Source organism: Mercenaria mercenaria, unplaced genomic scaffold (genome assembly GCF_021730395.1).
Source record: "Mercenaria mercenaria strain notata unplaced genomic scaffold, MADL_Memer_1 contig_1204, whole genome shotgun sequence".
Lineage (NCBI taxonomy): Eukaryota > Metazoa > Mollusca > Bivalvia > Venerida > Veneridae > Mercenaria > Mercenaria mercenaria.
The window spans coordinates 1-17,252 of NW_026459186.1; the positions used below are offsets into that span (position 1 = coordinate 1).

General features: G+C 35.1%; 1 protein-coding gene across 2 annotated transcripts; it reads left to right on the plus strand.

Moving 5' to 3' along the window:
- The first annotated feature begins 7,012 nt into the window (after positions 1-7,012).
- LOC123536199 (uncharacterized) lies at positions 7,013-14,699 on the plus strand. 2 transcript variants are annotated; one of them, XR_008368817.1, is made up of 5 exons: positions 7,013-7,215; positions 7,925-8,015; positions 8,519-8,636; positions 10,086-13,128; positions 13,168-14,699. XR_008368817.1 is itself a non-coding variant. In XM_053532407.1 (4 exons), the coding sequence occupies exons 1-4, from the start codon at positions 7,015-7,017 to the stop codon at positions 10,282-10,284; spliced, it is 609 nt and encodes a 202-aa protein (XP_053388382.1). In that variant the 5' UTR covers positions 7,013-7,014; the 3' UTR covers positions 10,285-14,699. The 2 variants fall into 2 exon arrangements, 1 of the variants encoding a protein (XP_053388382.1); XM_053532407.1 differs by having other exon boundaries at positions 10,086-14,699.
- Positions 14,700-17,252: the final 2,553 nt, after the last annotated feature.

Genomic DNA, 17,252 nt, shown 5'->3' on the forward strand with positions numbered 1-17,252 from the left:
CTTTGGCGCTCCCCTTTCAAAATTATTCAAAGAATTCAATTCCATGCAGAACTCTTGTTGCCATGGCAACCGAAAGGAAAAGCTTTAAAATCTTCTTGTTCAAAACTGCAAGGCGTAGAACCTTGATATTTAGCATGTGACCATCATCTTATGGTCCTCTATCAAGATTGTTCAAATTGTGCCCCTGGGGTGAAAAGAGGCCCCGCCCCAGGGGTCACAAGTTTTACATAGACTTATATAGTAAAAAACTTAAAAGATCTTCTTATCAAAAACCACATGACCTAGGCCTTTGATATTTTGTATGTAGCATTGCCTTGTGGTCATCTAACAAAATTGTTCAAATTATGCCCCTGGGATGAAAAGAGGCCCTGCCCCGGGGGTCTCGTGTTTTACATAGACTTATATAGGAACATTTTTTTTAAAAATCTTCTTTTCTGAAACTGCAAGGCCTAGGCTTTTGAAATTAAGTATGTTGCCTTTCCTAGTGTTTCTCTTCCAAAATTGTTCAAATTATGTCCCTAGGGTAAAAGGAGCCCTGCCGTGGGGGTACCAAGTTTAACATAGACTTATATAGGAAAATAATTAAAGATCTTCTTGTCTGAAAGTTCAAGGCCTAGGCATTTGATATTTGTTGTGTTACATTGCCTAGTGGATCTCTAACAATTTTTTTTCAAATTATGCCCCTGGGGTGAAAAGAGGCGCTGCCCTGGGGGTCATTTGTTATAATTATGAGTTATATAAAAAAAATACTTCAAATATTATCAGGTCATATTTCGTAGACTGTTTAATTATAATTACCTGATGACCCAAGCAATTAGGGATCACTTGACTGTGACCTTGACCTACTGACCTATTTTCTTGTTTTTAGCTCACCTGTCACAAAGTGACAAGGTGAGCTTTTGTGATCGCGCGGTGTCCGTCGTCCGTCCGTGCGTGCGTGCGTCCGTAAACTTTTGCTTGTGACCACTCTAGAGGTCACATTTTTTATGGGATCTTTATGAAAGTTGGTCAGAATGTTCATCTTGATGATATCTAGGTCAAGTTCGAAACTGGGTCACGTGCCTTCAAAAACTAGGTCAGTAGGTCTAAAAATAGAAAAACCTTGTGACCTCTCTAGAGGCCATATATTTCACAAGATCTTCATGAAAATTGGTCAGAATGTTCTCCTCAATGATATCTAGGTCAAGTTCGAAACTGGGTCACGTGCCATCAAAAACTAGGTCAGTAGGTCTAAAAATAGAAAAACCTTGTGGCCTCTCTAGAGGCCATATATTACACAAGATCTTCATGAAAATTGGTCAGAACGTTCATCTTGATGATGTCTAGGTCAAGTTCGAAACTGGGTCACGTGCCATCAAAAACTAGGTCAGTAGATCAAATAATAGAAAAACCTTGTGACCTCTCTAAAGGCCGTATTTTTCATGGGATCTGTATGAAAGTTGGTCTGAATGTTCATCTTGATGATATCTAGGTCAAGTTCGAAAGTGGGTCACGTGCGGTCAAAAACTAGGTCATTAGGTCTAAAAATAGAAAAACCTTGTGACCTCTCTAGAGGCCATTATATTTCATGAGATCTTCATGAAAATTGGTCAGAATGTTCACCTTGATGATATCTAGGTCAAGTTTGAAAGTGGGTCACGTGCCATCAAAAACTAGGTCAGTAGGTCAAATAATAGAAAACCTTGTGACCTCTCTAGAGGCCATATTTTTCAATGGATCTTCATGAAAATTGATCTGATTGTTCACCTTGATGATATCTAGGTCAGTTTCGAAACTGGGTCATGTGTTGTCAAAAACAAGGCCAGTAGGTATAAAAATAGAAAAACCTTGTGACCTCTCTAGAGGCCATATTTTTCATGAGATCTTCATGAAAATTAGTGAGAATGTTCACCTTGATGATATCTAGGTAAAATTCAAAACAGGGTCACATACCTTTGGAAACTAGGTCAATAGGTCAAATAATAGAAAAACCTTGTGACCTCTCTAGAGACCATATTTTTCAGTGGATCTTCATGAAAATTGGTCAGAGTTTTTATCTTGATAATATCTAGGTCAAGTTCAAAACTGGGTCACATGAGCTCAAAAACTAGGTCACTATGTCAAATAATAGAAAAAACGACGTCATACTCAAAACTGGGTCATGTGGGAAGAGGTGAGCGATTCAGGACCATCATGGTCCTCTTGTTTAAGATACTGCTTTTGAAATTTGGATGACATGTACTGTTTTGCACACCAGTCTTAAAACTGTCTTTCCGTAAGAGGCGACTAATAGGGTCATAACACTTGGTTTTGCTGTAACTCTGTGATTCCAGCAGGTATGCAGATTTTGATTCCATACCTCATGTTTTTATCTCGATGTAAATGAGATGTGGAATCAAAATTTGTAGTTCTGTTTGGCGCCATATAACCTATACTGTGTTGGTGCGCCGTAAAACCCAAATAAATAAATAAGTAAATAAAACTGTCTTTCATTGACCATGAATGTGACCTACTGACCTACTTTATAATATTTTAGCATCAATTTGTCATTTGAAACATGTGGCTCATATTACTCAGGTGAGCGATTCAGGGTCATCATGACCCTCTTGTTAGCTCACCTGAGCCAAAGGCTCGGGGTGAGCTATTGTGATTGCTCACCGTCCAGCGTACGGCCATCCGTCCGTCCGTCCACTCCTTTAGATAACATCCCCTCCTAAACCATCAGGCCAATTTTGATGAAACTTCACAGGGATGTCCCTTGTTGGTCTTCTTTAAAAATTTTCAAAGAATTGAATTCCATACAGAACTCTGGTTGCCATGGCAACTGAAAGGAAAAACTTAAAAAATCTTCTTGTCCAAAACCACAGGTCATAGGGCTTTTATATTTGATAGTAACATCATCTGGTGGTCCTCTACCAGGATTGTTCAAATTATTCCCCTAGGGTCAAATATGGCCCCGCCCTGGGGGTCACATGGTTTACATATACTTAAATAAGGAAAACTTTGAAAATCTTCTTGTCTGAAACCACAAGGCATAGAGCCTCAATATATGGCATGTTACATCATCTAATGGTCAAATTATGCCCCTGGGGGTGAAAAGAGGCCCCATGCTGGGGGTCCCAAGTTTTACATAGACTTATATAGGAAAAAACTTAAAAAATCTTCTTGTCTGAAACCACAAGACCTAGGCCTTTGATATTTGATATGTAGCATTGCCTTGTGGTCAAGTACCAAAATTGTTCAAATTATGCCCCTGGGGTGAAAAGGGGCCTCACCCAGTGGGTCTCGAGTTTAACATAGACTTACATGTAAATAGGAATTTTTTTTAAAAATCTTCTTGTCTGAAACCGCAGGACCTAGGCCTTTGATGTTTGGTATGTAGCATTGCCTTGTGGTTCTCTACCAAGATTGTTCAAATTATGCTCCTGGGGTGAAAAGAGGCCCCGCCCCGGGGGTTCCAAGTTTTACATAGTAAGACATATAGGAAAATAAATTTAAAACATCTTCTTGTCTGAAACTGCAAGGCTTAGACTTTTGATATTTGGTATGTTGCATTGCCTAGTGGTCCTTTATCAAGATTGTTCAAATTATGCCTCTGGGATAAAAAGAGGCCCTGCCCTGGGGGTCCCAAGTTTTACATAGACTTACATAGGAAAAAGCTTTTAAAAATTTTCTTTACTGAAAGTTCAAGGCCTAGGCATTTGATGTTCAGTATGTAGCATTGCCTAGTGGCTCTCTATCAAGATTTTTCAAATTATGCCCCTGGGGTGAAAAGGGGCCCCGCCCCGAGGGTCACATAGTTTTTATATGAGTTATATAGGAAAAAATAATTAAAAAATCATCTGATCATATTTCCTAGACTGTTTTATTATATTTACCTTATGACCTCAAGTAATTAGGGGTCACTTGACTGTAACCTTTATCTACTTTCTTGTTTTTTAAGATACAGCCATGAAATTTGGATGACAGGTACAGTTTTGCACACCGATCTTTAAACTGACTTTCAGTGACCATGAATATGACCTACTGACCTACTTTCTTGTTTTTTAAGATACAGCCTTGAAATTTTTATGACATGTACAGTTTTGCACATCGATCTTAAAACTGATTTTCAGTAGCCTTGAATTTGACCTACTGACCTACTTTCTTGTTTTTTAAGATACAGCTTTGATATTTGGATGACATGTATATTTTTGCATGCCGATTTTTAAACAGACTTTCAGTGATCATCAATGTGACCTACTGACCTTCTTTCTTGTTTTCTAAGCTACAGCAAAAGGATTTGATCCACCTGTAATATTTATTTTACAGATTTCAAAAGTAATCTTGCATAATCTTTACCTTGACCCACTCTCCTAATTTTCTTGTTTTTAAAGCTTTAGCTAAGAAAATTGTTCTAGCAAACAACTCTACTCAGGTGAGCAATATAGGGCCATCATGGCCCTCTTGTTATGATATTAGTAGTTATTTTTGGATATCACTAGGTGTGATTTAAAGATATCACAAAATGACTTATAGATATCTATAATTTATTCATTTGATATTATACTATCAGTTTTAATTTAGCTCACCTGAGCATAAAGTGCGCTAGGTAAGCTATTGTGATAACTGAATATTGTCCGTTGTTTGTCCTTCCACACTTTTTATTCAGACAATAACTCATTGATGTAACTTTGCTTCAATATTCCTTGGATGGTCCGCTATCAAAATTATTCAAAGAATTTTATGGTGCCGTGGTAGCTGAAAACATTTTCTACTCAGAATCCACTACCTAGAAAAATTGATAGAAATATTCCTTGGTTACACTCTGCCAAGATTATTCAAATAATTCAGATTTGTAGAAAAACATTGCTGCTAGAGGGCATGGTCATTTTTCCCTATATGTATATAGTGGGAACTTTGAACCTGCCTGATTCATAATAATTTCACAGAAATGTTCTATAATCCGCTTCCAAGAAACATGGCAGAGGTCACTTCTCCCTATATGTTATAACATGAATCTTATCAGAACTGTTGGGTCAGTTTTCAACTATTTCATGCAAATGTTCTTTGATTGATGAACTATCAGAATAATTTAAGTTATTCTGATTCATCAAAAACCATGGCATCAAAACACGGCCACCGTAACTTACAAAAAAAATCTTCAAACATCATCTCTCCTGCCCCTCACTGCAAACTGCTTGCAAGATTTTGAAACAATTTCACCCAAACGTTTTAACCATCTATCAAGATTTTCAAATTACGATTTGTTAAAAACATGGCAGGTCACTTTTCCCAATATGAATATTGCCAGGAGTTTAAAAGCTTTTTGTCAGAAACTGTTGACATGATTTCACTCTACCTAGATGGTTCAGATTATACTGATTTGTCATAAAACTTGGCTGCCAGAGGGCATTGTCACTTTTCCCTATATGTATATAATGGTAACTTAGAACTTCTTCTTGCCACAAATGGCTTACTTGATGTTGAAATGATTACACTCAAATGCTGCTTGAGCCTAAAACAGAAAAATCTTTGAACGCCATCACCTGAACCAGAAATGTTTTTCAGTGACCTCTGCTAAAATTGTTAAAGTTATCTATATTTGTATTAAAATTTGGCTGTTGCAAGCATTGCCAGTGTTTCTTACAGGAGTAAAATCTGAAGGTCATTGTTTTAGCTGTCCTAAGCACAAAATGGTGAGGGCAAGCTGCTGTAATCGCTCAACATCTGCAGTACATCATCTGTCTGTCTGTCTGTCCATCTTCTTTCTATCCACACTTTTAATTATAGTATACAGTCCTGTTGTCATTAATAATTTACTGTGTCATATATATATTCAGGGTCATATACAATGTAGTTAAGCTCAGGTGAGTGACTTACAGTCATTATGGCCCTCTAGTTTGATATCCTAAATTGAGTTGAATAATATGTTTAATTCTGTTTTGTGATGTCCACAAATAAATATTGTATATCACAAAACAAATTTAAGATATTATTAAACAAATGAATAAAAATCTTAAAATCTATTTTAAACTTAGACATAGCAAGTGTTTTCTTAAAGACCCACCACGACCTAATAACCTACTTTTTTCACCCACAAAAATTTCATGAAATTCATTCGTATAATACAGGTAATATACAGGTATATACAAGTTTTCAGGTGGAAAATTTAGGGCCTTCCTGAATAAATGTATTTTCACAACTTTATCTGCAAACTTATTCAGTCAATCTCTTTTTAGCAAAGTTTTAAGACTATATATGAAGAACTGTCTTACACTGTAGAAACAAAATGTGATTGAAATTTAACTAAATATACTGATTCATGTTCATATTACTACATTAATTCAATAAAATGTTAAGACAGTAAACACATTGTCTTGGCCTATTATAAGTCAATGTAAATTTGAAACTAAATTCTTGTATATCTCATATTTTTCATGCAAATCATGTATAATTACCATCATGGAAATACAAAAGAATACAGTTATTTTGTGGTGCCTCTTTAAGGAAACTTACTAAATAAGCTTCAAGCTTTGAACAGTAGATCAGGTAAAATTCGTGAAAATTCCTGTTTTGCTTATATTTACAGAATTATCAGAACAACAACAAACTTAAAACTCTTGTAAATACTCACATAGTATGAATAACTTTAAAGTACAAATTCTTAATAATTGAAACATTTATGTTGTCTATCAAATCCTGAAATTAAAGTAAAGCAAAATTACTATAGGGTTTACAGTATTTAATCAGGCAGAAATAAATGACACATTTTAACCCTTGCAATGCTGGACACGATTTGTTCTGCCTTTGTGACCAGTGTAGATCATGATCAGCCTGCACATCCATGCAGTCTGATCATGATCTGCACTGTTCGCTATTCAGTCAGTATCATTTTGGTAAGCACCCCTTTTAACAGTTAATGGTACTGTCCAAATTGGAAGATGGATAAGTTCATTATAGAAATTTAGCACGGTTAGGATTAATCAAACTTGCTTTTGTTATGACTTGGAGATTTAGCAGAAAGTTTTCTGTTTCAAAGTTCCGATGGAGAGGATGGTTATCAACAAGGAGAGATCGGCGCACTGGTACAGACTGTCAGCATACTATCTCGCCAAGATGACTAGTGAACTTGTCCTTGTCCTTATACAGCCTACTGTGTTCGTTATCATTGCATACTGGGTCATAGGTCTGAGTGGAATAGAAGCATTCTTCAGTACACTTGGCACAGTTTTCATTGACTCTGTAGCTGGGCAGGTAAATATTCAGCTTATGTAAATAATAAACTGTTTTGTTGCTGTAAATGTTGAAATTTTTATTTAAAATTGTGGCTGTTTTACTTGATATAATCTTTGCAAAGACTAACAGATGGCTGTTAGACAGCGCATAGTTTTGCAAATATTTGTGATTTTAGGAAATGGTAAAATACCAATATATGAATTTTAAATGTATTTCAAATCTGACACTACTTCAAGGGCTTCTTGGACTTGAAAAGAAATTTATGCATACCCGGAATGCAACAATCTGGTGGTATACTATGTAACACTTTAAATTCATGCAAATATAATTTCCTTAATTTGCGCTGATTTATCGTAATTTATCTGTTTGAGAAACATTTGAAAAATGAAAGTCAAAATGCATTGGGGGAAAAACCATTTATACAGACACAGACACAGTCCTGTCAATTATGATTTCATGAGGGATGGAACTCACACATATTTAGTGAAAAATTAATATGACTGTTAGCTCTAAGGGTTGTTTTTGACAGGAAAACCAACTACTCATGATTAGTAAATGATACCATTATAGTTGAACTTGTCTTAGTGGCTAGTCAGCTAACTTCTCAAAATGGATTGTTTTTTTTCTAAATTCAATTTTTCTTAAACAGCCACCTGCCTGAAGCTGTCAGATAAGGCTGCTCTCTTGACTGGCTGCTTAATGCAAGTTTGACTGTATATACTTGCAGAGCTTTGGGCTGTTTATTGGGATAGCATGTATGCAGATAAACCAGGCAATGACAGTGTCTATCACCTTCCAGATGGCAATCATGTTATTAGGTTTGTATGAAAATTTATTTAAAAAAAAGTATTGCAGACAATACAAAATTGCTCTCGTCATGAGAGTTGAAAACTGCCAGAACTCACAAAATATTAGCTACATCTATAGACACTCGGCCTAGACGTTGCCAGCTTTCAGGTGGTCGTCTAATGTTTGTACAAATGGAGTTAATACCAGCGATACATTGGTTGCTATGGGAACAACAAAAAAACTGATACTTGATTTTAAGAACATAGCCTCATTTTAAGCAGCAAAAAGCTTTAAAGTTTGAGCCATTTAAATTAAATTGTAGCAAATGACTCAACTGATAAATGGCATAATTAGCCCTTGATTGGTACTGTTATTGATTATGGTTGAAAGTAAATGATTTTTTCATTATTGATTCTGATTTATAGGAAACAATCCTTATGGAGCTTTTAGAAATATATGAATGCATAATATGAATGCAGGAGATTTTTTTTTGTCTTTGTTTAAAAATGGCATGTCTTTCTTTTTTGCCTAGGTGGACTGTTTACAAGAAATATTCCAGTGTGGCTGGACTGGATGAAGTATTTGTCATTTCTGCATTATTCCTTTCATTCCTTGATGGTACTCGAGTTTACAGATGGCAAGCCTGTAGAGTAAGTGTATACCTTTTGTTGTAATAAGTAGGAAATCACTTTTGCAATATGGTAAAATAGTTAAGCCGTGCCATGGGAAAACCAACATAGTGGGTATGCGACCAGCATGGATCCAGACCAGCCTGCGCATCCGCGCAGTCTGGTCAGGCTCCATGCTGTTTGCTTTTAAAGCCTATTGGAATTGGAGAAACTATTAGCGAACAGCATGGATCCTGACCAAACTGCGCGGATGCGCAGGCTGGTCTGGATCCATGCTGGTCGCATACCCACTATGTTGGTTTTCTCATGGCACGGCTCAGTTAAGATTTGAAATCTTGACATACTTGAGGGACCAATTTCTGTCTATTTAATGGGGTGAATCTATGGAATATAATCTTAAGTGAAAATTAAAATTCCTAATGTATTTTAATACCACAAGTTGTATCCATTTGGGTCAATAGTTCAAGCTTTATGCTAAGGGAATAAAAGGATTTCACAAAACTTGTTACCTGTCCTAATAGAAAGTAATAAACATTTGTGGTTGTTGAAGGGTTATAGAACTAAAGCAAAGGCTTATTTAGGAGATAAAATTGTTATGAGAAGATATCCAGGTGACTGTGTTTGACTAGAAAATTCCAAAAAAACTCCGCAGACTGGTTGTTCATAATTGTTGAGGCATTCACTGGAAGGGAAATGTGTGTGTACTTAAGTTATAGGCAAGTTGTCACTGCATATTGAGTTGTAACTGCACTTTAAAATCTGGAATATTCCTAGATAGGGGGATATTCTGCTATGTTAGTAAACAACAAACATTTATAATAAAATATAATCCTTAACATTGTGTAATCTAATCGAAGCATTTGATAGATCAGAGTGGTGTATTCAAGCACACACATGATATTATGAAATACTCTGCTGATTTAATATGAAATTTTCTATAAGGTTGTCCAAGTATGACCAAGTCATTCAGAATATCTGACTTCTCGTTTTAAATCAACTTGTGTAAAGGTCAGGTTCAATGGTCAGTGACAAATTTCAGTAATGGTTATAACCTGTTTCAAATAACATCAGTATTTGGACATGTTTGAATTTAATGGACCACAGCATGTTATACTGATACTGTTATAATGAACAGAATGTTTCAGTAGCAGTGGTCTGCAAGGTTATAAAACTTAGTTCGGAGATCGGTTTCAGAATCCACTTCTGCTATTTGAGAAACAGCAAATCAGATGCTCGAGTTTTGATACTGTGCTCCAAACTCAGTTTTATCACCCTGGACACAAGATGTGCAGTCTCAACCAATTATTTTTCGATAGTATTGTGCTTTCAATTTATGTAACATCTTTAGAAAATGAAATACAAGACTTACAGCACACTAAACATCTGGCTTTGGTGTTTTTGTTTAATTTTTGTTACGCAAACTATTCACTTATACAGAATTGGATTTTAAAAGAAATTTCTGTTTTTCAGATGTCTTCTTCCAGCAGAAAATTCAGCATTCACTATATGTCAGTCAGCTAATGTGACAGAGATTCCGTCCAATCAGATTCTACAGTATTATGATGTGACTTGGTCCTACTGGCAATATATACTCCCATTATTGTTGTTTACAATTATATTTAGGGCACTTGGTTACTTTACATTAAGATATTTTCGCAAACCATTTTGATGAGGTATGGTTTTTAGCTTTCATTTATATTGAGAGATTTTGTTGTCACCCTTTGATTGACTACACAAAAGTTTTGCATATAAGCAGGTTTTTTCTAAAACTTTAGGGCCAAATGCTTTCAAGATTTACACATGTCTTTGGCATCATGAGCTGACCTCTTTTGACAAGTAACATACCTATAGCTTTTATTTTGTTTAAATTATGCTCCTTTTTAACTTTTTTTTTAAAGTTCTGCATGTAAGCAGGTTTCTCAAAAACTACAAAGGTTGATGCAAAAGTGATGTTACTGCATCCGTTGTGTTGTATTGTCATGAAAATTATATCAAAATGTACACTTATTCCATCCAGATTACACCAGTAAATATTTTTATCTAGGGTTGTTTCGTTTGAAATACACAAAAATTCAAAGTTTACCCCAACACATAAATACAAAGAAACTACGACAGTCATCAGTTTACCCCAAAGTAATGCCCAAAATCATATACTATTGTAATGATTTTGTGAGGTATCTTTTTTCTGCCATATACAGATAAAACTGTAATGGTGTCATCTCATGTTTAAGTTTTCAAAGTAGTGCTAACACTGTGATTTCTGGGGTCAGTATGGGACCTCCGTGGTCAGGTGGTTAAGGTTGCTGACTTCAAATCACTTGCCCCTCACTGATGTAGGTTGGAGCCTCACTCAGGGTGTTGAATTCTTCATGCTGGATTACGGAAGGTCAGTGGTTCTACCCAGGTGCCTGCCCATGATGAAATGATGCACAGAGGGACACATGGGGTTTTCCTCCATCATCGAAGCTTGCATGTTGCCATATGAACCATAATTGTGTTGGTGCAGCGTTAAACCTGACAAAACAAACAAACTGATGTCATTAACATCAGTAATGTTTGGCGTTTGCCGTTACTATGCTTTCATTAAAAGTTTATATCTCTGTTAGTATGCAAAATACTTTTAGGTTAGATTAAGTTACTTGCATATGAATTTTTGCTGCTTTCTTTTTATTATACATGTTTATATGGCCTTTGTGACATTGCTTTTGGATCAACTGTCACATTTGGCTTAATCCTTTGAAATCATGATATGCCATTAACAGGACAAGTTACATAACTAGTTTTTATTTTGTTTAAATAATGGCTTTTTTTCAACTTAAGATATTTTTGTTAAAGTTCTGCATGTTAGCAGGTTTCTTTGAAATTATTGAACCAAATGCTTTCAGACTCCACATAAATGAGTTGAATTCACAGGGCAAATTATACAACTCTTAAAAATAGGCCTCTTTTAACATTTTTTGGAAGTTTTGCATATCATGTTCTTCAATATTCTGCACATCTTTAGCATATGAAAATGACCTCATATGGGTAGTTTAATAACTGTGTGTTACATTTTGGCAAAACTATGCCCTTTTTTCAAGTACAAGTTTTCGTAAATTTTTTTATATGTAAGCAGATTTCTCAGGACCTGTTTACTTTCAAACTCTTCATAAGTCTTCAGCATTTGGTATTCTGAATAAGAGTTCATTTATCTCTGATGTATTGTTATTAAAATTGTGCCCCTTTTTTCAGTGTAGGAAATTTTGCTAAAACTTTCGTATGTAAGCATTGGTTTTAGGTTGAAGGGCTTCAAATAGTAGAGTTTACTGTCATTTGATAGTATTTTTACCGCATATGTTCACTTATTTTGAGATTCAAGTTGCTCAGACTTCCAAGTAAATACATTCTTTTCCTTTATTTTTCTTTTAGTTGATTATATTTAAGACATTTTAGCTTTATGCTTTTTGATTGTATCAGTCTGTTAAATGAACAAAACTGTGATGAAAACATTCCTTTTGACAAACTGCTGATGTAATGACATTTGAGACATGCCATGAGAAAACCAACATAGTGCATTTGCGACCAGCATAGATCCAGACCAGCCTGCTCATCTGCCAGTCTGGTCAGGATCCATGCTGTTTGCGTCAAAGCCTATTGCAATTAGAGAAACTGTTAGCGAACATCATGGATCCTGACCAGACTGCACGGATGTGCAGGCTGGTCTGCATCCATGCTGGTCGCAAACGCACTATGTTGGTTTTCTCATGGTGTGGCTCATTTGCTGTTTGAGATACTATATGGAGCTGATGCTTACAAATTGCCAGGAATCTTGTTATCTGAAAAGCAGTGCACTCCAGAAGTCACAACACTCACTTGGCACATGTCACAATATATGAATTTTCTTCATAGCCAGATTTACACCACATTATACAGAGTTTATTCTAAGCCAGATTTACAGATCACATTATATGGAGTTTGTTCTTTGCCAGATTTACATTTCGCATTATACGGGTATTATTCTTAGCCAGATTTACATTTCGCATTATACGGGTATTATTCTTAGCCAGATTTACATTTCGCATTATACGGGTATTATTCTTAGCCAGATTTACATTTCGCATTATATGGGTATTATTCTTAGCTAGGTTTACATATCACATTATACAGTTTTTTTTCTTAGCCAGATTTACATTTTGCATTATACAGGTTTTGTTCTAGCCTGATTTACATATTACATTAGACAGGTTTTACTCATGGCCTGCCTGATTTACATACTGTAAAATCATTTAATTTCGTGGAAATGAAATTTCGTGGTTTTGGTCAGAATGGCAATTTCGTGGGGATATGAATTTGTGGATTTCAACTTTTGAACATAAAATGAGTGGGAATTTCACTTGTTCGATGGGATTAAATTTCGTGGATTGACTCAACCACGAAATCCACGAAAGTTAATCCCCCACGAATATTAATGATTTCACAGTATTACATTATACAGGTTTTACTCATGGTCTGATTTACATATTACATTATACAGGTTTTACTCATGGCCTGATTTACAATTTACATTATACAGATTATACTCATGGCCTATTTTACATATTACATTATACAGGTTTTACTCGTGGTCTGATTTACATATTACATTATACAGGTTTTACTCATGGCCTGATTTACATATTATATATTATACAGGTTTTACTCATGGCCTGATTTACATATTACATTATACAGGTTTTTCTCATGGCCTGATTTAAATATTATATATTATACAGGTTTTACTCATGGCCTGATTTACATATCGCATTATACAGGTTTTATTCATGGCCTGAATTACATTACAGAGGTTTTGTTCGCCGCCTGATTTACATATCTCATTGTACAGGCTGTGTTCATAGCTTAATTCACAAATCACACTATACAGGCTATATTCAGGAGCAGAACTACAAAATGGGTAAAAGGTTTATTTTACATGCAGGACCAACTACCTTTCCTTCGTGAGCACTAGATATTGCATTTTGAATCCTGATGATAATGAGATTGTTATACATAATAGCTTTATATGAATTTTGTTTGTATAACAACATAATCATGTGATAGCGAAGGCCGTCCATCTGTTTACAGTTTTGTTTCTGCTCAGTCACTTAAGAAGGTTTTGACCTATGATCCTCAAACTTGAGATGCATATTGCTCAGTGCTCACGGGCAGTGCATGACTGCTTTCGATTTTGAGGTCAAAAAGTCTAGGTCACAGGGACTGTAAGTACACAACTGTTTCCTTGACCTACTGTCCTCAAACGTACAGGCACATTCCCGTGGGCAGTGCATGTTCCAAAAGTGGGTGAAAGATCACAGTAACTGCTAATACAAAGACCATTTCTGCTCTTCATCTTTAAAATGCACATGGGTAATGGTTGACCCTTATTGATTTTTATGTCAATGGGTCAAAGCACAAGGACTGTTGGTACAAAAAACAAACTATGACAATTTAGTTTCACCCAATAATTGACTTATGATTCGTAATTTTGATATGCATATTACTTGATATGTTTGTTAGTTTTTATATTTGTTCATTTTAATGACTACCTCAGTTTTGTTGTTTTTTAGTATTGTTGAAATATATAAAATATTTTAAATAGATAATTTAATTGGATTATTTAAAGCATAATAAGTAATATCTGAAACATTTTCATTTCTATTTGTTACATCATACAGATCACCGTTTCCCCAGTATTTTTTTAATGCCTTTCTTCGAAAAATTGGAAGTATCTAAATTTTGTTCATGTCGGTAAATAACGGTACAGTCTGTGGTTGACAGATGATTCTATAGTTTTAACGGTCATTAGGTTAAAAGTCAAGATGACAGTGACCTTGGAACTTTGTTTCAGAGTTCTATTGGACCTGCAGCAGTCACACAACAGTCCAACTACATAAGGCGTACCGTTTATCCTGTGGCCTGTAGATGACAGCTATTGCATTTTGCCAAAGGTCAGCTACGTCCGACAGGCTATCATTGGGGCATATGGGCTTTACTAATAGCTCTTGTTATATATTGCATTTATATAGATATTCTGAACCATATTATTTGTTACATTAAACAGAAGATATATATCTTGTTGTTTTATACTGAACCTTTTGTTTTCTGTCAGCCTGTCGTGTTGTCTATATCGCTTCACCAAGGAACACAATGTACACATGTCGGTCAAAAATCGCGATGCATTTTAGGCCAGTGTCGCACATTTTGACTTCTACTGACATTGTCACATTAATTTCTTTCAAGTTTGCAGCACAGTCATGATTTATGACGGCTAAATATCTAACCTACTTTTAAAGACCCATCACGACCTAGTGACCTACCTTTTTCTCCCACAAGAACTTCATGAAAATCATTCTAATAATACAGCTATATTACATGATGACAAGCGGATAATTTAGGCCCTCCCTGAATTAATATGTTTTCACAACTTCATCTACAAGCTTATTCAGTCAATCTCTTTTCGGTATAGGTTTAAAAACATTGATAAATAATTATCTTGCCATGTAGAAACAAAGATTGATCTAAACTTAGTTTAAAATATCAAATACTGTTCTTAATGCTACATTCATCCAAAACAATGTTTAGACATTAACACATTGTCTTGGCCTTAAATATCTCACAGCAAATTTGTTAGTAGATACTTGTATCTCTAACTTTTTCATGCAAATCATGTATAATTACCATCATGGAAACACAAAAGAATACTGTTATTTCGTGGTGCCTCTTTAAAAGTAGATAGTGCCATACCGGAAACTTGGATTCGCACCTTCCAACAGGCGGCTATAGACAATTTTGAACCCCATGATTAGTCATTAGTAAACTTTATTATAGGGAAAAATCCTGTTACCCAGGTCAAATAACCAGAAACGGGCATTATAATTGATTAACTGATTCATGCAATCGAGTAATCGTTATTGTGTTCAGGTATATAATAAACAACTCGTGAAACGGCAATGACGTTCCTTACGCGGTTAGTAGCACCCCTAAACCTATATTGGCATTCTGGCTACGTCTGCTTGCAATATAGGGTTAGTCGTGCTACTAACTAACCTTTCAACCTTGCCATTGTCGTTTAATAAGTGTTCATTATTATTCTGGATCATTTATTAAGTATTATTTTGACCTTTTATACACTGGCAACGCTTATGTACTCCTGTTTTTGGAGACAATCGACTCGTTAAAAGACAATATAATAGTAGGCTAAGAAGTTCCTGATTTCATCTCAACAGTACTAGTCAGCCGTGATAGCAAAACAAACCCTAACAAGAAATATCTTTAAAAATGATGGTCGGCGAATTGTAATAAGGAAAGAAGTTTATGAATTTTTCATCTAACATTCATCTTTCATCTAACATTTTTCAAATTGCAAAACTAAACACCGCACTTTAACAATTTAAATGGTTCTCTTTTAATTTTTCGCAAAGGCTTCGTAGGTTGCAATTTTGTTTCGTTTATCCTTAGACGAATAATTACAGCAGTAGTTTGATGAAGATTCATGAAGCGGTTCATGGAGCAGAGGTCATTAAACGTGTTTATATTTTTAGCTAAATTGGTCCCTATCCCCATTTGTAACAAAATAGCAGGAGACCTTACGATATTGTTACACATCGAGTTTGATAAAAATCCATAACATTTTAGTGGTTAATGCGAAGAAAGTCATATCTACTTTTAGCTATAGTGGTCCGTAATAGGGCCCAAGTTCCTATATAAATAAATTTGGAAGAGGACCTTATAATGATGCTCCAGACCAAGTATGACAAAGATCCACCAAGCTGTTCATGAGACGCTGTATAAAGGCATTTTTAGTTTTAGCTCTAGCAGCCCCTAAAAGGGGTCAAATGTCCCAGCTGTACAAAGTTGGCTGCAGGCCTAATAAAGATGCTACAAATCAAGTTTGATTAGAATACATGAGAAAAAATCAGTTAAAGGATTTTTTTATTTATTATTTTTATTTATTTCTAAAATAGGCCAACTGATCCCGCTTTAACAAATGCATATTCGCTATTCATGAATTTATGGACAATGACGTCACACCTATAAAAAAGTGAAGGTCAAGCAAAACATACAGTTGTAATTATTTCAATATTTCTGTTTCATAAGCAAAGTTTGACCGTAGTCATATCACATAGATAAACTGTATGCAGCGTACTAATGAGATTCAGTCATTATATGGCATATATATAAAATAATAAAACAGATTTCAATGAGTTCAATATTTGCGTACCATACTAAAGAAAAATATTCATATATAATAAATCAGTTAAATAATTTATAACAAATATATCAAAGCAAACAAGTACTCATTTTAATATGCAATCTGAATAAGTCACAAAAGCAAGAAACCTTTTCATATACAGACGACAATTGTAACAATGAAAATCTTTTAAAAAGCACTTCTCTACATAAAAGACTCTTATCACACCCTTATTCATGTGATACGCAGACCGTATTCAGCTCTTTCTTTAATTTGATATATGTTGGTATTTGAACAGGTTTTTATCATATTTATTAAACTTACTTATCATTTTGAGATATATCAATATTCTTGCTAAATATTCTGAGCCAAAGTTAGCTTTAAAACTGTGAACAGCGTCGTTTAGGATAAACGCTTTGTCTACATTTCAC

What these genes read in the sequence shown, in the direction of transcription:
- LOC123536199 (XM_053532407.1), top strand. Translation starts at nt 7,015, where the DNA reads ATGGTTATCAACAAGGAGAGATCGGCGCACTGGTACAGACTGTCAGCA. An exon ending in GATGGCAATCATGTTATTAG is followed by an intron (nt 8,016 to 8,518) that starts GTTTGTATGAAA and finishes TTTTTTGCCTAG; the next exon opens with GTGGACTGTTTACAAGAAAT. An exon ending in ACAGATGGCAAGCCTGTAGA is followed by an intron (nt 8,637 to 10,085) that starts GTAAGTGTATAC and finishes TCTGTTTTTCAG; the next exon opens with ATGTCTTCTTCCAGCAGAAA.